The following is a 24786-nucleotide window of genomic DNA, read 5'->3' as shown; positions in this document are numbered from 1 at the left end:
AAAACTCCTTTAACGACGATGTCGCTTAGCAGCAGAAAATGTGTGCTCATTTGTGGTCACAAGTCGAGGACTGCTTATAGATTGGAAGCAGCTAAAACTGTGATTGTGAACCCATGGCACGAATGCCAGGGGTGCCACGCGGCCCCCTCTCTGATGGCACACGTGTCGTCACCCCAGTTCAGCTCCGCTACGCATGAGCGCACGCCTCCTGCCAGCCAGCTGGCCTCTGGGCTTCTGCCATGCGGGGGTGGCATGCGAAGAGGGGGCACATTACATTTTGAGTGATTTGTGTGCGCGCTTTGGGCACTCAGTCCAGAAAAGATTAGCTATCTGTTCTGACCACCGCCCCCCCCCCCCCCACGCCTGTGAATAAACCAGAACACAGGCTTGGCTGTTTGCCACTGTTTAATTACTGAGATAACGAATCCTTTGGCTGAGGGCCCAGGCAACTCACGTTCAATAGAGTAGCTCTGCAGCAACCCAGATAATTCAAATGAAGCAACGCAGATAGTCCAAACGAACAGACACGGCTAGAATACACAGATAGATTTTCTTAACTACTAATTCGAACGGTTGTTTCCTGCAAATGTCCCCTCCCAATGCCTCACCTATAATCTCTCTTGGGAGGGGCCAATCCACAACCACCTGTACTGAATCATCTTCTGTGAGTCTGCCTACGGAGTTGCTGCTTCCGTTTCTCAGCCCTTCTCAATCTAGCATCAGGGACAAACTGCCTTTGATCCTCCCCACTGCTCCATGCCTCAGGCGCCTCCTGCTGGCCAACCAGCCTCTCTGGTCCCTACTCTGAGTCTGAACCCTGCACAGGGTCCTCCACATCGTCCAGGGCAGACTCATATGGTCCCTCGCTATCCGAGTCCATCAGCAGCTCAACCGGATCCTGCTGGGCCACAACAGCTATCATTGGGCTAAAACATGCCGATAGCAAGGCAACTCATGGTTTTCCCAGGGCTCAGAATCCAACATGTGAATCGGACAGTGTTCGCTCTAAACTGAGATAAGGAAAATGCCAAATCTTGGGCACGGCGGATGCATATGCCAGAGTTTAGGCTTGCTTTCCAGTGATTCCGAGCGCCCTTTCATCCCAAACTACTGAAATCGGTGGTGTTCACCTCTGACGTTGTGCCAGAATGTGGCTGGTTTGGTTTTGGCTGGGTGCCATGCCTCAATTCGGCAATTATGGTTCTTGTGGTTTATCGTGCAATGTTATACCCAAATCCAGCCAAGCGTGGCTTATTCAGCAGAACACGGCTAAAATGCAATGGTTAGAGTACTATAGCATAGGATATGAATGAAGCCATTAATTCTGTAGGATCCATTGGATTCCTTTTTTTTATTTCCGTATGGAGCAACCCCAGAAAAACATTTCAAACCCACCCACCCCAAATTTAGAGGGGGGGGTGGGGCGTTCAACCTTGGCAACTTTAAGACTGGTGGACTTTAACTCTCAGAATTCCCCAGCCAGTCATCACTCAAGCATTGCCTGTAGACTGACCCTTAGTAAAATCAGATGGATTCCTACCCTTCAAAGAAAATAAAAACAAACCTTAATGTTAAGCTTTTCGGTTGTGTGAATGCCACCTCTAGTTTTCACTGCCCTGGTTAATGAAGCCTTTTGTGCAAACCCACCTCCGTCCATCACGGGGTTTTGCTGCTGATTTGTAAAGGCAGAATTCTCTCACCTTTTGCGGTTCAGCTACTCTTCCTCTTTGATTTGATTTCCTGGGATAATAGCAGCCAAAGAGAAGATTCTTTTGATTGTGCAAACGTCTTAGGGAGCTCTGAAAACTGCATTTTCACAACATTGAAATGGTTTTACTCTCTCTCTCTTTCTCTCCTTCTTCTCTCTCCTTCTCTCTCTCTCTCTCTCTCTCTCTCTCTCTCTCTGTCTTTCTTCCTCACTCCCTCTCTTCCTCTCTCCCTCTTTCTCTCCCTCTCCCTTCTCTCTCTCTCCTTCTCTCTCTCTCTTCCTCTCTCTGTCTTCCTCCCTCATTCTCTCACTCCTCCCTTCCTCTCTCTCTCCCTCTCTTTCTCTCTCTCTTCTTCTCTCTCCATCTTCCCCTCTCTGTCTTCCTCACTCTCTCTGTCTTCCTTTCTCTTTCTTCCTCCCTCTCTCTCTTTCTTCCTCTCTCTCTCTCCCTTCCTCTCCCTCTCTTACTCTGTCTCCCTCCTCCCTTCCTCTCTCTCTCCCTCTCTCTTTCTTCCTCTCTCTCTCTCTCTCTCTTTCTTCCTCTTTCTCTCTCTGTCTCCCTCCCATCTCTCCAGAATGAAGGACATATAAATACTTGAAAGAAGAACAAGCTTATTACAATGCAACAGACACGTTCGGCTGGGATGGGCAGGGTGCCAGCCATGAAACATTTTTCTGGGTGAAAGAGAATTTGTTGGCTCTCCTAAAAGCAGCTGGTGTACATCAAAAGAAAACTGCTGGCCTCAAAGACAGAGGCTGATGTGAACGGATTGCTAAGACAAGCGTGTTTGCATTTGCAGAATATAGATAATGAAGAATTAATTGTCCCCAAAGTAGTTACAGTTTGAACAATTCCTCCCAGTTCCCATGCTAAGGAATGATGCAATGGTTTTGCAGGGATTTGGCTCACTGGGTTCCAGTTAAGTGGGCAGACAGATGCCATTGAAGGGCTGGCTCATTCATCTTCACTCACGGTTAGATTTACATAAAAGATCACCCAAGGGCGATCTGGCAGATTCTTCTGGCTCACCGACCTGATCCTGGTGATCCTCCCTACAATAAGATGGAACATTGGCAATGAACTTGCCATCTCCTGAACACTCCTCTCCGCATCTCTCGTATGAGTTCCCCTCTCGTTTGCTCTGCTACAAATATCATCCTCTGCCGTGATATGTGGACAGCAAGACATCTGCTCTATCAACCCAAAGGTGGAGTTTGGAGATGTAATCCAGGCTGAACTGGCATTTCAGGTTGTAAAGCAAGCTGCGTTGGCTGCCCCTTTGCTTCCAGGTCCAATTCAAACTGTTGGTCATCATCTTTAAAGCTGTTACAGCAGGAGTCTGAATCAATTTATGAGACAGCAGCAGCAGACAAAAAAGACAACGCAATCCTAAATTGCATTAGCAGAGGGATACAATCAAGATCAAGGGAGGTACTAATACCACTCTATAAAGCCTTAGTAAGGCCACACCTAGAATCCTGCATCCAGTTTTGGTCACCACACTATAAAAAAGATGTGGAGACTCTAGAAAAAGTGCAGAGAAGAGCAACCAGGAGGATTAGGGGACTGGAGATTAAAACATACGATGAACGGTTGCAGGAACTGGGCATGGCTAGTCTAGTGAAGAGAAGGACCAGGGGAGACAGGATAGCAGTCTTCCAATATTTAAGGAGCTGCCACAGAGAGGAGGGGGTCAGGCTATCTTCCAAAGCACCAGAAGGCAGGACAAGAAACAATGGATGTAAACTAATCAAGGAGAGAAACAACCTAGAACCAAGGAGAAATTTCCTAACAGTGAGAACAATTAAGCAATGGAACAGCTCGCCTCCGGAAGTTGTGAGAGCTTCACCACTGGAGGCTTTCAAGAAGAGACTGGACAACCATTTGTCTGAAATGGTGTAGGATCTCCTGCTTGGGCGGGGGGGGGGTTGGACTAGATGACCTACAAGGTCTCGTCCAAGTCTTTTAATCTGTTAAGCATCAGTAAAATTCAGCAGCATGGCAACAGTTCTGAGTTTGTAAGAATAAAATATAACCGAGTCTCCAAACTGGGCAACTAAAAGTAACCCAGTCAAATGAGGAATTCTGGGAATTGGAGTCCACAAGTCTTGCTGGCTGGGGAATTCTGGGAGTTGAAATTCACACATCTTAAAGTTACCCAGGTTGAGAAACGATGGCTTAGGGTCTTCTGAACATCCAAGAGGTTTGATGTGTGATGCTTAAGCTTTACGCTTAAATGTTTAAAAACAGTTTTAAAGCCGCCCATCTAAAATTTGCCATTTTGCCGCAAAAGTTGTTTTTAGCATGATCTTGTAGCGCTTTTAGTGGCAGGTTGAATTTCCCAATTGTACTTTAATGCACCCAAAGGATGTTGGCTTGTAGAACATTCCTATTCAGTTGAAGAATTCATGTACGGTTGATTCCAGGGGTGAAATCCAGCAGGTTCTGACAGGTTCTGGAGAACCAGTAGTGGAAATTTTGAGTAGTTCGGAGAACCAGCAAATACCACCTCTGGCTGGCCCCACCCCCATCTATTCTCTGCCTCCAGAGTCCCAGTTGATCCAGAGGAAATGGGGATTTTGCAGTATCCTTCCCTTGCCACACTCGTCAAACCACACCCACAGAACCAGTAATATAAATTTTTGAATTTCACTGCTGGTTGATTCCCTTTATCCGAATACAAATAGCAACAGCACTTAGACTTATATACCGCTTCACAGTGCTTGACATCCCTCTCTAAGTGGTTTATAGAGTCAGCCTATTGCCCCCCAACAATCTGGTTTCTCATTTGACCCACCTCCGAAGGACGGAAGGCCACCTTCCAATGGAGGGCCATTTCACCCACCTTCGACCTGGTGAGATTCGAACTGCCAAATTGCAGGCAGGCAGCAGAATTAGCTGCAATGCTGCACTCTAACCACTGCACCATTGTGGCTCTTATGCCTTAAGGGCCTTTCTTTCTTCCCTGACTCTGGCCATTTGTGATTCTCAGTCCCTGCAGGAGTTTGAGCTAATGGAGAACCTCCTGAAGAACAAGCAGGAAGAAGGTGATTGCTGGGACCAACGCAGCTCAGTTAGCGTCCGTTCGTCCTTCACTCGTCAAGAGAGGAACCGGCTGCTTTGGGAAGACGTTTCCGTCATTGAGGAGGATGCCACCAAGATCACCGCCCTGAAGCTACGGCTGGACGAGTCTCAGAAAGTGCTCCTCAAAGAAAGAGAGTGAGTGCCACTATTTCACAGCTCCTCTTCCACCAGAGGGTTCCTCCGGGAGTTGTGGTGGAAGGTGCTCTGGATTCCCAGAAGGGAGGGGCTCTTTCCCAGAGGGCAAAGACGTTGTAGAACTTGGAATGTCTGGCGGCCAGGAAGACGAAAAAGGAGGCCCCTTCTTAAGAGTTCACAGAATATACCCAAGATAGTTGCTTGTCTGGAATAATTGAGGTCAGGCCCAAGAAGCAAGAATGACACGTGGAGTTACTTCTGAGTAATATCCTTTATTGTTGTTTTCCTACAGACATAATCTTGCCAGACTAAAAAGCTATTTGAATAACTTTAAATATACCATATTTTTGGAATATAAGTCACATTCCCCCCCCCCCCTCAGTAAAAGAGGGTGAAAATTTGGGTGTGTCTTATACACCGAATGTAGCCAAAAACACGAGGCACCGAGGAGGCGAAGGTCTGTGGCAATCCCTGCAACCTGGAGCAACTGATTGGGAGTATTTGGAGAGGCCAAGCCACCCACCAATCAGCTGCTCATGCTTAATCAGGCTGCAATAATGTGCTGAATATGCTCACCTGGCTGTTTGCCATTTGCTTTGTCGTAAGTCAAAGATTACCCATATTTGAACAACTACAAATACACTCTGAGAATAGCTTGGGAGGAGCCTTTTAACCCCCTTCAGAGGTGGGTTCCTACCAGTTCGGACCAGTTCGGCCGAATAGGTAGCAACTTGGCGGCCTGGGTCACCGGAACCAGTAGCGACCTGTGCCTGCCACGCCCCCAAACTGGTTCTCCTACTGCGGCGCCATCTTGTTTTTTCAGTTCTGCGCATGCGCAAACAACTTTCATTTCAAAAAAAATATTTCCCCATTTTTTAAGATTTTGCCCATGCGCAGACCTTTTTATTTGCAAATGCATGTGCGCATGGAGCGCACGTCTGGTGTGCACATGAGTGAAGCGAGTGCGTGCACAGAAACTTTTTGCACACACTGAACCGTCAGTAATGCCCGTAGCAACTCACCCCTGCCCTCTTCCTGCCCACCAGACTTTCTAAGCTCTGCTGCCTCTTTGCCCTCTGGAAAAGAGCCCCTCCCTCCTGGGAATCCAGACTGCATTCCACCACAGGAGCAGCAGATGGGGAGCTTCTGCAGAGAGAGAGAGAGAGAGAGCTCTGTTGCCTTCAGTGCCATTTCTCAGCCTTGCTGTTGTCTTGCCTCCTTCAGGGACAAGCTGTCCCTCAGCAGGAACATTGAGAAGCTGGAAGGTGAACTGAGCCAGTGGAAGATCAAGTATGAGGAGCTGAACAAGAACAAGCAGGAGGTGTTGAAACAGGTGAGCTTCCCTTCCCTTTTTGAACCAAACGCCATCGGACAAAGCCAGGCGTTCTTGCATTGGTCCACGCGGCAACGTTGGGGGAGCCAAATCAGTTTTGATTTGGACCAGTTTTGTTTCTCAACCTTGCCCGCTTGACGATGTGTGGACGTCAACTCCCAGAATCCCCCACTAAGCTTGCTGGCTCGGGAATTTGGGGAGTTGAAGTTCACACATCTTCGATTGGCCAAGGTTGTTGGTCAACAACTTATCTAAACTTTTCTCCAGACTGGAGATGATTGACAAATGATGCCCTTTCTGTGTCTCCACAAAGGTTTTACACTTTTTACAACATTTCCCTATTCTGCTTTCTCTGATTTGAATCCCAATACCCTAATTATCCCCTTTGAAACATTTGGGGATTTGGATTCAAATTTCAACAGATAATTTACAAAAGGAATGTCAAACTCAAAAGGGGAGATTCCCCCCCCCCAAAAAAAAGAAACCACAAAATAGTAAGGAAAGGAGGAGAACAGGGAAAACCCTGGGAAAAGTTACTAGAATTAAAAAAAGAAAATACCCCGAAGAAAAGATACAACAATCACAAAAAACAAGGAAAAAAGAATTAAAACTGGAATTTTTGAGAGCCCAAGAGAAAAATGGCTAAAAATGGAAGAAAGGAAAAAAGAGTTACATTAGTAGACTAGAGAGAATAGTAGTAAGATTGTTATGGTTATGTAAGTAATTAAGAAATAAAGAAATTATAATATATTGTTAAATGTAGAAAAAAAAAACTGTGAAGAAACGCTCTCTAAGTTTAAATTGAATTAGAGGATGTACGCTGTTTGTAGCAAAACATACCAATGGAGAAAATAAGAAATGAAAATTTGGTGAAATTGTGAAGGGGCAATGGAAGATATTGTTTATGTGCTAAGAAAAAAATAACTATAAAGATGAAAAACAATGGAAGAGAATAATTTGGTTGAAAGTGAAAACAAGACTATGATGTAAAAATGGACTATGTAAATGAGAGGAGGGGGGAAAAAACCTAGACAACGCTTTGTTCGTATAATATGTCTAATTTGTATTAAAAAATAAAAGAAAACCAAAAGGAGCGTCAAACTAAAGGCCTGCGGGCCGTATCCAACCCACAGGGTGCTAAAATCTGGCCCGCAGGACCAGCCTGCAAATATCAAAGGACTGTCCTGCGGTGCCGCTGCTAGCCAAAACAGGCCGTGGGTAGGCCTGGCGCGGTCCATTTTCGGCCTCCTTGGCCTCCAGTAGCACTCTGCTGGAACAAAAACAGGCCGTGTGGAGGCCTCACGAAAATGGGTCACAGGGAGGCCTCGTCGAGCCTCTGAATGGCCCGATTTTGGCTGTTAAGAGTGCTTCTGAAGGCCGGGGAGTACTATGGAAAGAAAGAAGAGAAGGAGGAAAAATTGCATGTGTGTGTGTGTGTGTGTGTGTGTGTGTGTGTGTGTTGTATTTGTGCTGATAAATAAATAAAGGGAGACTAGTATAGATCTATTTCAAGCTATTTAGCTCTCATCAGCTAGTCATACCCTTACTGGGAATCGAACCAGTAAAGATATGACTAGCTGATGAGAGCTAAATAGCTTGAAATAGATCTATACTAGTCTCCCTTTATTTATTTATCAGCACAAATACAACACAAATATAAAAAGACAACATTAAAAATAAAAATATGGTTTTCTGCCTGGATGGTCCTCTGTAATGAGCCGAATGAGCCGAAAGGACAGAAAGGGGGAGTAGTGAGCTCCCTCCCATATTTGGGCATACCAGGGGTTGTAACACAAATATATATATGTATGTATTTGTGTGTGTGTGTGTACGTCTTTGGTTGTTCGGGTTTTCTCCCGCGTAGAATTGGAAGTATCTTCACGACGTTTCGATGAAGTCTATTAAACGTCGTGAAGATACTTCCAATTCTACACGGGAGAAAACCCGAACAACCAAAGACGTACATACAAACACCCGCGAAAACCTCAGAAAACATATATATGCTCCGATCACATTTTAAGCCCACAGCTTGAAGATGGCAGGTGAGATCGTGCCGAAACGTTGCAAAGACAATCTCAACCTTACATGGGAAAAGACCCGAATACAACAAAACCAGCATACCTACACCCGTGAAAATCTATGAAAATATATATATATATATATATATATATATATATATATATATATATATATATATATATATATATATATATACATACATACATACATACATACATACATACATACATACATACATACATACATACATACAAACATACATACATACATACATATATATATATTGTGTGTGTGTGTGTGTTGTATTTGTGCTGATAAATAAATAAAGGGAGACTAGTATAGATCTATTTCAAGCTATTTAGCTCTCATCAGCTAGCCATACCCTTACTGGGATTAGAACCTGGGCTGTATTACATATTAGGCAGATGTATTAGCCACTAAGCCACAGGCTCTCCTCCTTATCAGCTGTATCAATATATATATATATATATAATATATATTATTTTTAAACAAAAAAACACAGACAAACATAAAACATGAAACCATCTTCCAGTTTCGTACAGTGTGTCAATTGGTTACAAAACTTTTGCACATCCTCACCGTAGTCTTCACTTACAATTTATATACTGTGTTTCCCCGAAAATAAGACAGGGTCTTATTTTCTTTTGACCCCCCCCCCCCCAATAAGCGCTTGGCCTTATTTTCGGGTAGGTCTTATTATTTTTGAGGTGCAGGAGGCGGCGAGCGTGGTCACCTCATGGCTGCTGTTGTGTTGCAATATTTTCACGGAGGGATTATTTTTGGGGGAGGGCTTATTTTAGCGCATGCGCTCCAAAGCCCGATTGGGCTTATTGTCTGGGGAGGTTTTATTTTCAGGGAAACAGGGTAGAATCTCGTATTATCAATCTGATATATATGTATACAATTACTATCATTGTTAAACATTTATTTGACTATAACTATTATTACTTCCTTTTATGTGAGATATTCTAAATTTCAAATAAATTTATATTATGGCATTTCATTACATCATCTTAAGTCCATCCAGTAATAATGCATCTTTATAAAATTCTCTAGCATATTTCACTTCCATATTTTTTTGTCTAACCATTGATAAGGTAAGCCCCATATTTTATAAAATTGTTTATCTTTGGTTACAAAACTTTTGTGCATCCTCTCCGTAGTCCTCACTTACGAATTATATAAAACCTCGAATTATCAATCTAGTATATATGCATACATTATTATCGTTGTTAATCGTTTATTTGACTATAACTATTATTACTTCATTTTATGCAAAATATTCTACATTTAAATAAATTCAAATTAATTTTTATCGTACCATTTCATTACATCATCCTGTCTCCATCCAATAGTAGTGCAATCTTTTAACTCTTGCCATTTGTGGTATTTGCATTCTAATTGCATGGAAAAAAGTGCATCTTGAGCCTCTGTCAAATGCCCAAATGACCACACCACATCCCTGGGCACCGCCACCATCACCCGGCCCTCCAAAGTCAAACATAACCCTGATGCGTCCCTCAATAAAGTTGAGTTTGACACCCCTGGTTGACAGTATGGGGGCTGATGGGCCGTTGACCATTCCCGTGGGCTTGAAACTTCACGAATAAAGGCAGAGATGGGATCTAAAATTACAGAGGTTCAAGGATCTTGTCATGAAGTATAGCAAAAGGAGCATTTTTCGAACTGGTGATGTTCAGAGCAATATATCTGTGCAGGCAGACGCAGTCAAGTCCACAATGTGCCTAAGAAACCACTTCTCTGGGGAAACATGTACCCAACACAACCGCACATTAGTCTTCTCTGCTTGTCCAAACTAGGCAAAGATACCTAGTTATTTGCGGGATCGCATCCTACCCCATACATCCCTGCGACCAATTCGCTCTCACAGGGAGGGACTCCTCCGGGTGCCGTCCGCCAAACAATGCCAGCGGGCGACGCCCAGGAGTAGGGCCTTCTCTGTGATGGGCCCAACCCTCTGGAATGACCTCCCCCCTGACATTAGAATCATTACTGACCTCTGCTCCTTCCGTAAGGAACTCAAGACCCACCTGTTCCAATTAGCTGGCCTGACCCAATCGCAATCATGACCTAATCCCTTGATCTTCCTGACTGGTTATTTTAAATTGGGGTATTTTAATTTGGTTTTAATCATTAATTAATCTAGACATTATTGTACAGACTTATGTTTAATTTGTTTTTATGGGGTTTTGTAATTTGCTGTATATAATGTTTTTTATAATGTTTTTATTCTGTCTGTACACCGCCCCGAGTCCCCTAGGGGAGAGGGAGTGGTTAACAAATCCAATTAAAGTAAAAGTAAAGTAAAGTAAAGATATAGACGTGTGCATTTAAGGCATCTTTTGATTGTTTCTCCTCCTCTTCACCTCTCCTTTTCCTTCTCTTTCCCCTTCTCCTTTTTTTTTATTTCTTGTCTCATATACATTCACAAATATACATTCTCATACTATTGATATTTATGTGTTATCTTTTAACATTTATCACAATTCATTTGAAAATTTAAAAAATATAACCAGGGTCTCTTTCCTGCCACCTCATACATCTATCTTATTTTACAATAAACCTACTTCTTCTTCCATCTCCTTTCCTCCCAACCTCCCTTCTTCTCTACCTTCTTCTTTCCTCCTCTCCTTTCTCTTTTCTTCTTTTCCTCCCTCTCCCCACTCCTCCTCTCTTCTTCCCCTTCCTACCCTCTCTCTTTCCCCTTCTCCTTCACTGCCACTCCTTCTCCCTCTCCACCATTCTTCCTCCTTCATCTCCTCCTTAATGTTACTAGAGAAGAGCAACCAAGAGGATTAGGGGACTGGAGGCTTAAAACATACGATGAACAATTGCTGGAACTGGGCATGGCTGGTCTAGTGAAGAGAAGGACCAGGGGAGACAGGATGGCAGCCTTCCAATATTTGAGAGGCTGCCACAGAGAGGAGGGGGTCAAGCTATTTTCCAAGGGACCTGAAGGCCAGACAAGGAATCATGGATGGAAACTGACCAAGGAGAGATTCAACCTGGAAATAAGGAGGAATTTTCTGACAATGAGAACAATCAACCTATGGAACAGAAGTTGCCTTCAGAAGTTGTGGGAGCTTCATCCCTGGAAGCTTTCAAGGAGAGCCTGGACTGCCCTCTGTCAGAAATGGTGTAGGGTCTTCTGCTTGGGCTAGATGAGCTACAAGGTACCTTCCAACTCTGTTAATCTATTAATATTTTGGAGGTCATTGGGCACCATCTAAGGGACCATTGGTGGCTGCAGACATTGAATGACCTCTCTTTCTAATAACTCTTTTTTTTTTGTCTCTAGCTGAACATTCTCAAGGAGATTCACCAGGATGAGCTGGGACGCATCTCTGAGGACCTGGAAGACGAGCTGGGGGCTCGCTCAAGTATGGACAAGAAACTGGTGGAGTTACGGTCAGAGGTGAGGCTGAAGGGAAGAGTGAATTCGCTATTTGCTCGTGGGCCTCCTCTGAATGTCCTTTTGTCCCATTGAAGCTGCTGAGCTTCACAGATGCTAGTGCTTTAGAGCCATTGAATTCTCAGGAGCTGAGGTCAAAGGGTTGATCTACAGCAGGGATCCTCGACCTTTTCTGTGTCGGTGGCCTGGAGCAGGGGAGGGGATGACTTTGTGGGAAGGGCAAGCGCATGCGCGCGAACCCCTGTGATGTTTGCGATGACACTCACATGAGTGGGACCACAAGTGCCCATGACAATGAGTGGGCCCATGCGCACGGACACGCATGCACCGGCCAGCCACTTACACGGCCCAGTGCTGATTAGGCTATGGCCCCGTATTAGATTGCAGCCCACAGATTTGATCTAGAACCTTAAACCTTTAACTTGGGATTTGACTTGGGATTTGGAGGGGGAAAGTGGAAGTCTTTGGCTCCAGATTCCAGCAAGAGATTTTGCTGCCTAAATGTCAGACCTGGAGACGATTGGCCACAGATCATTTAGACCAGGAGTTCCCAACCCCCGGTCCATGGATGGCACCGGTCCACACCATGCCAGAAACCACATTGCACAAGCAAGCAAAGCCCCACCCATGGGATGCAGGCAGTACCCCAAACCACATCCCCACATCTCTTCACAGAATCAGTTCTTGGTACCCAAAAGGTTGGGGGCCACTAATGTAGACCGTAGATCAAGGGGTGTCCAAACATGGGAACCTTTAAGACTTGTTTACTTCAACTCCCAGAATTCCCCAGCCAGCCATGCTGGACAGCCCTGTTAAGGAATCAAGTGCAGCAGCTTCTTTCTTCCCAAAGTCTGTTAGATGTCCCCTCCTCTCTCGGTCTAGATCTACTCTTACCTCTGTAAAATGCATTCACAAGTAAGCCTTGCATGGGTTAAAACTGTTGTGTTTGCACAACAAAGCTAACCATTGTTAAATTAATTAAAATTAACCAAAGTTAGCATGTGCTGAGAATGTAGCTGAGAATGTAGCTTTATCCTAGTTCAATCCACTGGTCCCAATATAAGCACAAATGTTATATCTATGTGGCCATGGCAGGCAGCCCTATTATTCGTGCTATCTTTGTAAGCGTTTTATATATCAATACTTAGGCCATTATTCCAATAAAGCACAATATTTATTAGCTGGAGAAAGTCTGCTTTTCCTCCTGAATAAGCTCTTCAAAGTCAATCGGAATAGAGCCGGAAGGGACCTTGGAGGTCTTCTAGTCCAACCCTTTGCTCAAGCAGGAGACCCTATAAAATTTGAGACATGGCCATCCAGTTTCTTCTTAAAAACCTCTCGTGTTGAAGCACCCACAACTTCTGAAGGCAACTTCTGTTGCTTTTAATTATGTTTATTTTTGTGCACAAAACGTATGCACATTGACAAAAACATACACAACACTTACAAATAGCATCGGAACTACACATGCCTTCTTACTGCAGATATCTATCGGTGCATCTTTACAAACACTATTTTCCTCACAATACATTTTAGTTCTACACTTATAATCCTATTAATTTCTTGCTCTTTTGCTTATCAGTCTATGTTTGGTTATTTGTATCAGACAGTCTTTGCTGTTCTACTAATATAATTTTCCTACTTTTATAAATCCTACTTTTCCTACATTCTTATTGCTAATCCCTACTTCTTCTGTAATGCAAACTACATTGTCCAAGTTCTTATTTCCTCTTGTTTCCTATCTGTTCCTTTTCTAATCAGCCAAGGCTGGGTAGAAGTACGCTTGAAAATCATGCCATTGCTTTCCTCAAACAACTCAATTGTGATTGTGAATGCAAAGTATTGTTTGAGAGCACACCCAAATGATATTCAAGGAATTTAGAACAGAATAGCGCTGGAAGGGGACCTTGGGGGTCTTCTAGTCCAACCCCCTGCTCAAGCAGGAGATCCTGCACCATTTCAGATAAGTGACTTCCTAGCCTCTTCTTAAAAACCTCCAAAGATAGGTTGCTCACGATTTCTGGTGGCAACTTCTGTCCCACTGGTTCATTGTCCTCACTGTTAGGAAGTTTCTCCTTAATTCCAGGTTGCTTCTCTCTTTGATTAGTTTCTATCCATTGTTTCTTATTCTGCCTTCAGGTGCTTTGGAAAACAAATTGACCCCCCTCCTCTTCTTTGTGGCAGCCCATCAAATACTGGAACATCATGTTCCCCCCTAGTCTGTAGGACTCAGAAATCCATCAAAGCAGGTGTCCAAAATTTCTGCCTGCCTCTGCAGAGTTTATTTGGCTTTTATATAGTTTCAACAAGCAAAGCAAGAGCCTAGATAGCAACAGCATGGTCATTGGCTTATTCTCCTTGTCAGTCTCTAAGACATCCCAGCCAGGGTAGAATCTCACATAACACAATCATTCCTGGTAGTGCCTGGTTTTTCTAATTAGGTGAGCTCGTAGACAGTTGAGGTCATCGGTTACTAAAGCGCATGGCAGTTTTGCTGCTCATGCCTGTTTGTAACCTTTGTATAACCTCTACGCTAGTCCTTCTTTTCCCCTAGACGGGCCATAGCTCTCTCCCATGGCAGCAGGTCACTGTGTATTCCAGTGTGTGACAAGGAGCCCCACAGTCACATTGGGTTGCTGACAAGGTGTTGATCACCATCTTTAAAGCGCTCCATGGCACAGGACCTAGTTACTTGCGGGATCGCATCCTGCCCCATACATCCCTGCGACCAGTCCGCTCTCACAGAGAGGGACTCCTCCGGGTGCCGTCCACTAAGCAGTGCCAGAGGGCGGCGCCCAGGAGCAGGGCCTTCTCTGTGATGGGCCCAGCCCTCTGGAATGACCTCCCCCCCGACATTAGGACTACTACTGATCTCCGCTCCTTCCGCAAGAAACTCAAGACCCACCTTTTCCAACTAGCTGGCCTGGCTCAACTATAGTTTTATCTCCAATCCTCCTGGCAATTTTAAACTTTCTACACTTTAAAATTTTTAACTTGGGGTATTTTAATTTTTAACCTTATTATTATTGTTGTTTTTGTATTGTAACAATTGTTGTGACTTTATACCTCCTCCGTGTAATGTAATGTCTTATCGTGTAACATGTGATTTATTTATTGTATGCCGCCCCGAGTCCCTTTGTGGAGAGGGAGCGGCTAACAAGTCTAATAAATACAAATACAAATACAAATACCTCACACCCACACGCCTCTTTCTCCCCGCGCCAAAGATGGAGCGTCTCCAGGCTGAGAACGCAGCCGAATGGGGCAAGCGGGAACGGCTGGAAACAGAGAAGCTGAATCTGGAACGGGAGAATAAGAAGCTGAAGGCCCAAATCGAAGATCTGGAAGAAATCCTGGCTCGGAAGCGGAGACAAACCACCTGCGCTCTTGACACGGATTTCAAGACCATCCAAACGGAGCTGTTTGAGAAGAATAAGGTAATTGGGGTTCCAGTTTTGGTGGGGGAGGAAGCCCCCTCTGCTCTGGAACGATGACATGGGGGGTGGGGATGCTTGCAAGTCTTCTGGGCCAAGAACTTCATTTGGATTCGGTTAGACCTCGGTTAGACCTCGGTTCATTTAGTGTCCGTTCAAAGTTACAACGGCACTGAAAACAGTTTTTCACACTCGTGACTTTTGCGACATTCCCATGGTCACATGTTCAAAATTCAGAGGCTTGGAAACTGGCATGTACTTATGACGGTTGCAGTGTCCCGGGGTCACTTGATTTCCCCCCCCCTTTTGCGACCTTCTGAACAGCAAAGTCAATGGGGAAGCCAGGTTCACTTAACAACCGTGTTCCTAACTTAACAATTGCAGGGATGCACTTAACAGCTGTGGCAAGAAAAGTCGTGAAATGGGGCAAAAGCCACTTCACAAATATCTCACTTATCGACAGAAAATTTGGGCTCAGTTTTGGTCATAAGTCAAGGACTACCTGTATATTGGCATCGGAGGGGGGGGCAGCCTCCTCACAGTAGTGGGGAAAATGCTACATGAATGTACTTTATTATCATTACGTATAATTTAAATTAAGTTAAATGCTGTTAATATAACTCCCGCTGCTTGAGTCCCACGTATTTCTGTAGGTCTGCTGTAGGATCTTGAAACAATACATTGCATAAGTTCCCAAGGCTATTGATTAATCACAGTTTGGTACTATTACAGGTGGGTGTGCAGTCAGCCAGATGTTTAGAGTGGGTTTGGCATTTTTATCCACCTACTGAGTCCTTTCCAAGGACTTGAGATAGGTAGATGTAGTTGTTGGAGGGTATAGGTGATTAGAGGACTGGAGGCTAAAACATATGATGAACAGTTGCAGGAACTGGGCCTGGCTAGTCTAGAGCAGAGAAGGACCAGGGGAGACAGGAGAGCAGTCTTCCAATACTTGAAGGGCTGCCCCAGAGATGGGGGGGGAGCTATTTTCCAAGGCCAGACAAGGAATAATGGATGGAAACTGATCAAGGAGAGATTCAACCTGGAAATAAGGAGGAATTTTCTGACAGTGAGAGCAATCAACCCATGGAACAGAAGTTGCCTTCAGAAGTTGTGGGAGCTTCATCACTGGAGGCTTTCAAGAAGAGACAGCACTGCCATCTGTCAGAAATGGTGTTGGGCCTTCTGCTTGGGTGGGGGGGTTGGACTAGATGACCTACAAGGTCCCTTCCAACTCTGTTAATCTGTTAAAGAGGTATGACGCTGCCTTTTGCAATTGTGAAGGTGGTGAACTTGTGAATTTCGATCATGTTCAAATGGTGCTCACAATGTTTTGGGATTGCACCCAATGTGCCTAGTATATGGTTGGTTGCACAGTCATGCAGAAGTTTGGACTGGATTTGGCCTTTTTATTCATCTATCGAGTCCTGCTCAAGATCCTGGGATATTCAGATGTTGTTGTTTGATGGCGTTCAAGGTCTCATCACAGGGTGTGAGCTGTTCCCAGCAAAGATGCCTTTTGCAATTGACTGATGGGGATTTTGTCAGGAGGAAGAGGAGGAGGAGGAGGAGGAAGAAGGAGGAGGAGGAGAAGGAGAAGAAGAAGAAGAAACTGTCTCATCCCCAGGAGAAGGGGGAGGAGGAGGAGGAGGAGGAGGAGGAGGAGGAGGAGGAGGAGGAGGAGGAGGAGGAGGAGGAAGAAGAAGAAGAAGAAGAAGAAGAAGAAGAAGAAGAAGAAGAAGAAGAAGAAGAAGAAGAAGAAGAAGAAGAAGAAGAAGCAGCAGCAATAACAACAACCTTTTAAGTTATACATAATTCTGTAATCCTAGCAAAGAACTTTTATTATTGGGCAGATATAGTTTTTTTAAAAAAAAGGAAAAATCCATCAAAGTCAGAATCAGCTCCAGTGATTACATGGTCATATGGTTTTCTTGGCCATAGCACAAAAGCAGTTTCTGTCTTTTCTTCTCCCAGTTTCTGACTTCCCAGTTCCCCCTCCCCCCTAATTATGAGGACCACAAGTCATAAGTGCATTTATTCCCATTTCAGGCAAACAAAAAATCTGTAGTGGGTTTCCATTCAGCAATAAACGTAATTGTCTTTTCTCTAATCAATCAAGTCAATTTGGCCATCTCTGCAAGTTGCGTTATCTTCACCAACCATTCCTCCATTTGAGGGTAAAATGTTTTCTCCAAAAAAATATAGTAATTTTTATTTAAGGGTTTGAAAGAATACAAATGGAAAAAACTCATTTAGAAGTGGATGATAACACAGAAATGCATGTTTAACTCTCACCAGGAGGGGGCAGTCAAACCTTACTATTGGGGTGGAAATCCCCCCCCCCCCATTCCTGTGTCTTGAAAAAGCAGGCTCCTTTGTGGTACAGTGGATAATATTCACCACCACGCCCAATCCAGTGAAATGGCACAAGTGCTTCTTCAAAAGGCAACTGGACTGTTTTGATATTGATTGTTTCCTGATTGCTTATTTGTACCCTATGACTGTATCTTGTCTTTTTGTGTACATTGAGAGCATCTGCACCAAAGACAAATTCCTTGTGTGTCCAATCACTCTTGGCCAATAAAGAATTCTATTCTATTCTATTTTATTCTGTTCTATTCTATTCTATTGTTCTTGAGGAATGTATTTTATTCTCCTTATATACACTGAGAGCATCTGCACCAAACAAATTCCTTGTGTGTCCAATCACACCTGGCCAATAAAGAATTCTATTCTATTCTACTTACTTCTATTCTATTTTGTATTCTATTCTATTCTATTCCTCTTCCTCATTCCATTCCATTCAATTATCTATTCTATTCCTATTCTACCGTATTCTATCCTATTCCTATTCTACTCTATTCTATTCTTTTCTTTCCTATTCTATTCTATTCTATTTTGTATTCTATTCTATTCCTCCTCCTCATTCCATTCCATTCTATTCTCTATTCTGTTCTATCCTATTCTATTCCTATTCCATTCATTTCGTTTCTATTCCATTCCTTTCTATTCTTTCCTATTCTTTTCTATTCTATTCCTCATTCCATTCTATTCTATTCCATTCCATTCTATTCCCATTCTTTTCTATTCTTTTCTATTCTCTTCTATTCCTCTTCCTCATTCCATTCCATTCTATTCTATTCCTATTCTACTCTATTCTATTCTTTTCTTTCCTATCTATTCTATTTTGTATTCTATTCTATTCCTCCTCCTCACTCCATTCTATTCTCTATTCTGTTCTATCCTATTCTATTCCTATTCCATTCCTTTCCTTTCTATTCCATTCCATTCTATTCTTTCTATTCTTTCCTATTCTTTTCTATTCTATTCCTCTTCCTCATTCCATTCCATTCTATTCTATTCCTATTCTACTCTATTCTATTATTTTTCCTTGAGGAAGGAGAAGAAAACATTTTGCTTCTCATCCAAGAGGTTTCATCAGTTGTGACTTGGATGGCGGGGGATGGAAGGAAAGGTTCTGACACAGGATTCAGTCTGGGTCAGTCACCAGAGGTTTAGTGGTCCTAGGAAGAATGACAGCCCCATTCAACTCTTCTCGACTTACGATCCCAATTGAGTCCTTAACTGCTGGTGCTAAGCAAGGCATTTCTTGAGTTTTGCCCCATTTTACGACCTTTCTTGCCGTCGTTGTTGAGTGAATCACTGTAGTTGTTAGCAACACGGTTGTTAAGTGAATCTGGCTTCCCCCTTGGACTTTGTTGGTCAGAAGGTCGCAAAAGGGGATGATCCCATGATCCTGGGACACTCCAACCATCATAAGTACGAACCGCTTGCCAAGTGACTGAATTATGATCATATGACCATGGAGATGCAGAAAGGGTCATAAGTGTGAAAAACGGTCGTAAGTCACTCTTTTCAGTGCCGTTGTAGCCTTGAACGGTCACTAAACAAACTGTTTGTAAGTCGAGGTCTGCCTGTCGTCACCAGAAGTCAAGCTCATCAGTTTAAGAGCTTCTTTCTTTTTTCCTATTTTGGGGATGGGTTGATCAATCAGTAACCCAAGTACCCTAAGGCTCTGTTTTGGGCCCAGGACTCTTCAACATCTTCATCAATGATTTGGATGAGGGAATAAATGGGGAACTCATCAAATTTGCAGATGACACCAAGCTGACAGGAATAGCCAACTCCAGAAGATAGGCTAAAGATACAGAAGGATCTTGACAAACCTGAACATTGGGCGCTATCTAATAAAATGAAATTCAAGGGTGAAAAGAGTAAGGTTCTACATTTAGGCAAGAAAAATGAAATGCACAGGGACAGTATAGGTGGTACCGTGCTCAACAGTAGTAATTGTGAGAGGGATCTTGGAGTCCACCAGGGAGAATGAAGTTCTTTAGACAGTCAAAGCATCCCCCTGGGGGTGGACTAGGATCAGCAGCATTGATGCAAAGGGGCTCAAGTTGATAGACCTTCAGTGATGAAGGAGGCTGCTTGAGGGTGGAGGAGATGCCTGAAAAGGATCCCAATCTGAGATCAGATACAGATTAACAGAGTTGGAAGGGACCTTGGAATGGAATAATAAAATACGGAATGGCATGCATGGCATAGAATATGAATATGGAATGGAATGGAATGGAATGGAATAGAATAGAATAGAATAGAATAGAATAGAATAGAAGAAGAATGGAATGGAATAGAATAGCATAGCATGGAATAGAATAGAATAGAATAGAATAGAATAGAATAGAATAGAATAGAATAGAGAAAGAAGAGTGGAATGGAATGGAATGGAATAGAATAGAATATAATGAATAGAATAGAATAAAGAAGAGTGGAATGGAATGGAATGGAATAGAATAGCATAGCATGGAATGGAATGGAATGGAATGGAATAGAGAAAGAAGAGTGGAATGGAATGGAATAAAATAGAATAGAATAGAATAGAATAGAGAAGAAGAGTGTAATGTAATGGAAAGGAATAGAATAGAATAGAATAGAATAGAGAAGTGTGGAATGGAATGGAATGGAATAGAATAGAATAGAATAGAATCTGGAAGGGTCCTTGGAGGTCTTCTAGTCCAGCCCCCAACTCAAGCAGGAGACCCTATACCATTTCAGACAACTGACTGTCCAGTCTCTTCTTAAAAACCTCCAGTGATGAAGCACCCACAACTTCTGCTCCACTGGTTAATTGTCCTCACTGTTAGGAAGTTTCTCCTGAATTCCAGGTTGCTTCACTCTTTGATTTAGTTTCCATTCATTATTCCTTATCTGGCCTTCAGGTGCTTTGGAAAATAAGTTGACCCCCTCCTCTTTCTAGCAGCCCCTCAAATATTTGCTATCATGTTACCCCTAGTTCTTCTTTTCCCTAGACTAGCCAAAGCCAAATCCTGCATTGTGGCAAGGAAGTTGTAAAATGGGGGTAATACTCATTTAACAACTGTCTTGCTTAGGAACAGAAATTTTGGACTTATAAGTCAAAGATCACCTGTATATTCAAGTTCTGAAATCTGCCTTCCTCTCAGAAGGAAGCAGAGCTGTAGTAAGTCAATGGCTGTGCGGCTGTAACCCATTAGAGGAAAGTCCATAAAATGCGCCCTGATGCATAATAGAGCATTTACATCAAATAGTAAAGTTACATTGCTGATGAAAGGGATCTTGGAGTCCTAGTGGACAACTATTTAAATATGAGCCAGCTGTGGGCAGCAGCTGCCAAAAAAGCCAACTCAGTTCTAGGCTGCATAAACAGAGGGATAGAATCAAGATCACGTGAAGTGTTAATACCACTTTATAAGGCCTTGGTAAAGCCACACTTGGAATAATGGATTCAGTTCTGGTCGCCACAATGTAGAAAATATATGGAGACTCTAGAAAGAGTGCAGAGAAGAGCAACAAAGAGGATTAGGGGACTGGAGGCTAAAACATATGAAGAATGGTTGCAGGAACTGGGTATGTTTAGCTTAAGAGAAAGAAGGACTAGGGGAGACATGATAGCAGTGTTCCAATATCTCAGGGGTTGCCACAAAGAAGAGGGAGTCAAACCTTTTCTCCAAGGCACCCGAGGGTAGAACAAGAGGCAATGGGTGGAAACTAATCAAGGAGAGAAGCAACTTAGAACTGAGGAGAAACTTCCTGACGGTTAGAACAATTAATCAGTGGAACAGAAGTTGCCTCCAGAAGTTGTGAATGCCCCAACACTGGAAGTCTTTAAGAAGATGTTGGATAGCCATTTGTCTGGAACGGTATAGGGTTTCCTGCCTAGGCAGGGGGTTGGACTAGAAGACCTCCAAGGTCCCTTCCAACTCTACTATTGTATTGTATAATCAGAAGAGGTCAGAGGATGTTTCTCCATAAGGGAAGTTTCTCCATCTTCACCTGTTAGGTTGCATTCCAGGCAGACCTTCTCCCTTGGAGGGAGTGGGGGGGGGGAACAAAGAAAGTCATCCCTCGCCCCTCCCCAGTCCAAGCTGGTCTTGTGTCCTTCAGGAGTTGGCTGACCTGAAGCACGTCCATGTCAAACTGAAGAAGCAGCACCAGGAGAAGATGGCCGAACTGGGCCACACGACTCGGCGAGTGGAGCAGCACGAGGCAGAAGTGAAGAAGCTGCGCTTGCGGGTGGAAGAACTCAAGAAGGAGCTGGCTCAAGCGGAGGACGAGGTGAGTTGCCTTCTGCTAACTTTGCAACGTTGACTTTAAAGGTAAAGGTGCTAGTCATTCCTGAACTCTAGGGGGCGATGCTCATCTCCGTTTCAAAGCCGAAGAGCCAGCACTGTCCAAAGACGTCTCCGTGGTCCTGTGGCCGACATAACTAAACAACAAAGGAGCACAGAACGCTGTTACTTTCCCACCAAAGGTGGTTCCTATTTTTCTACTTGCATTTTTGCATGCTTTCAAACTGCTAGGTTGGCAGGAGCTGAGACAAGTAACGGGAGCTCACTCCATTATGTGGCGCTAGGGATTTGAACCGGCAAACTGCCGATCTTTCTGATCGACAAGCTCAGCATCTTAGCCAGTGAGCCACCGCGTCCCATGTAACTATCTGTAGTTAGCCTGGCCCTAAAAGATGGTATGACTTAATCTTAACCTCTTAATAGTTTTTTTTTGCTGTTTATTGTTTTCCGCTTAATATAAATCAGGAAGGCAAAATGTTTGCTCCAGACACTGCTAGCCAGATATAGAAGCCAATGAAATACAGCAATATATATTTACCAAGCTCTGCTCATTATTGCTAAGGAAGACCCATTAAGTTCCATCTTCAGCTACGATGGAGGAGAAAATGCATTTTTTATTCAGATTAAATCTCCTCTTTGGCCCCTGAATAGCCTTGTTGTGCCCAATACCGAATGCGCTTGGGGTTGAGCTCATTTTAATTGGCTTCTATTGATTCCGTGGAAATGCTTTGCCTTCTGTCTTTTTATGTCGTTTGCTGACGTCTAAGTACCGTATTACACTATTCATATTCGATGGCTTCTGGAATCACCATTTGAGATTTAAGACCGGACGTACATTGAGGAATGACTGATAGATCGAATCATCATAAAATCCCATTGATTCCAAAAGGACCAACCCTCCTGGGGGTTTTAATGATTGTCATGCACAAATTCTCTAGATGGTTCCGCTGGAGATGGGAGAGCATGCACACAGCATGTAAAAGATGCTCCTAGCTAAAAGTTCCTCCTAACATCAGCAAAGAGGTTGAGACTCTGGAAAGAGTGCAGAGAAGAGCAACAAAGAGGATTAGGGGACTGGAGGCTAAAACATATGAAGAACGGTTGCAGGAACTGGGCATGGCTAGTTTAACAAAGAGAAGGACCAGGGGAGACAGGATAGAAGTCTTCCAATATTTGAGGGGCTGCCACAGAGAGGAGGGGGCAAGCTATTCTCCAAAGCACCCGAAGGCCAGACAAGGAAGAATGGATGGAAGCTGATCAAGGAGAGATTCAGCCTGGAAATAAGGAGGAATTTTCTGACAGTGACAACAATCAACCCACGGAACAGAAGTCGCCTTTGGAAGTTGTGGGAGCTTCTTCACTGGATGTTTTTCAAAAGAGATTGAACAGCAGCTTGTCTCAAATTGTATAGGGCCACCTGCTTGAGGAGTGGGTTGGACTAGAAGACCTCCAAGGACCCTCCCAGCTCTGTTATTCTGTTAGCTTAATCAATCTCTCCTATTCATCCATGTTTGGGAAGAGATTTCTTGGAACTTCCCCGAGCGCGGCTCCCAAGCCGGGGGGGGGGGGGGGGGAGAGACAAAACAGACCCAGGATCCAATTTTGTCTGAGACAGTTTCATCTAAGAGTGATAAAAAAAAGAGGCATAAAATTGGACAAGAAGTGCTGGTTTCCATTACTGGCTGTCTTAAGATCTGTGCAGCCATTTATTCAAAGTGACCTTGTACTGAATCAGCCCTCAGTATTTCAATCCACTTTTTTATTGGACCTGCAAGAATAGAAGACGGAGGAAGTCAAGGCTGAAGAAGGGGCCAGTCCCCTCCCTTCTGTGGATGGGGCTCAGGTTCCATAAGCCTATGGCAGGGCTCAGCAAACTGCGGCTCTGGAGCCGCTTGTGGCTCTTTCCTCCCTCTGTTGTGGCTCCGTCATCGGTCGGCGCCACAATTTTGAGAGGAGCTTCCGGTGGGGGCGGGGAAAAGAAGTACAGTGCGCCAGGAGAAGACTCTATGGCAAAGAGAGGGTTTTCCAGTTGTCTCCACAATTGATAGGGCTTTCGGTTAGGACAGGTAGAGGGAAAAGGACGCCGCACTAGGAGGAGACTCTATGGTGGGGGAACTGAACTTCCGGTCAGCTCCAGAATTGAACGGAGAGCTTCCGGTTAGGACCTTTGTGGTTCCCGGTGTTTTTTTTCTGTGGGAAACGGGTCCAAATGGCTCTTTGAGTGTTTAAGTTTGCCGACCCCTGGCCTATGGCAAGGTAGTCCCAGACTTACAACAATTCATTTAGTGCAGGGGTGTCCAAACTTGGCAGAGCTGGCTGGGGAATTCTGGAAGTTGAAGTCCACAAGTCTTAAAGTTGCCAAGTTTGGACACCCCTGATTTAGTGAGTGTTCAAAGTTAAAATGGCACTGAAAAAACTGAGCTAAGACCGTTTTTCACACTTTTACCACTGTTGCGGCTTCCCCCCAGGGTCTCGTGTTCAAAATTCAGACGCTTGGCAGCTGACTCACACCTATGATGGTCGTAGAGTCCCCGGAGTCACATGATCCTGTTTTGCAACCTTCTGATAAGCAAAGTCAACGGGGAAGCTACTGTAGATTCACATAACAACCATGTTGCTCATTGAACAGCTGCAGTGATTCACTTATTAACTTAGCCACAAAAACCTGGGGCTCTGTTGTGGTCGTAAGTCCAGGACTACCTGTAAATGTCTCCTTTTTTCCAGGTTGAATCTGTTCTTGTTCAGTTTCCATCCATTATTCCTTGTCTGGCCTTCGGGGGCTTTGGAGAATAGCTTAACCCCCCCCCCCCTCCTCTCTGTGGCAGCCCCTCAAATATTGGAAGATGCTCTCCTGTCTCCCCTGGTCCTTCTCTTCCCTAGACTAGCCATGCCCAGTTCCTGCAACTGTTCTTCACATTTTAGTCTCCAGGTTTTTGATCATGTTAGATAGATTCAGATTAAGAGAGTTGGAAGGGATCTTGTAGGT

The 24786-nt window shown here is 44.0% G+C and overlaps 1 protein-coding gene across 2 annotated transcripts in view; it reads left to right on the top strand.

Annotated features, from left to right (window-relative positions):
- The window catches only part of CCDC102A (coiled-coil domain containing 102A), a 59522-nt gene that overhangs the window by 22259 nt on the left and 12477 nt on the right, over positions 1-24786 (top strand). For both annotated transcript variants that reach the window (XM_081963033.1, XM_081963034.1), the window contains exons 3-7: positions 4702-4928; positions 6153-6261; positions 11621-11737; positions 14962-15171; positions 21616-21786. In XM_081963033.1, coding sequence (XP_081819159.1) covers positions 4702-4928; positions 6153-6261; positions 11621-11737; positions 14962-15171; positions 21616-21786 — 834 coding nt within the window. The remainder of the gene's footprint in view (positions 1-4701; positions 4929-6152; positions 6262-11620; positions 11738-14961; positions 15172-21615; positions 21787-24786) is intronic.

The sequence above is a fragment of the Natrix helvetica genome (assembly GCF_964273705.1).
Source record: "Natrix helvetica genome assembly, chromosome: 10".
NCBI classification, from domain to species: Eukaryota; Metazoa; Chordata; class Lepidosauria; order Squamata; family Natricidae; genus Natrix; species Natrix helvetica.
This window is presented reverse-complemented; position numbering and strand designations above follow the sequence as displayed.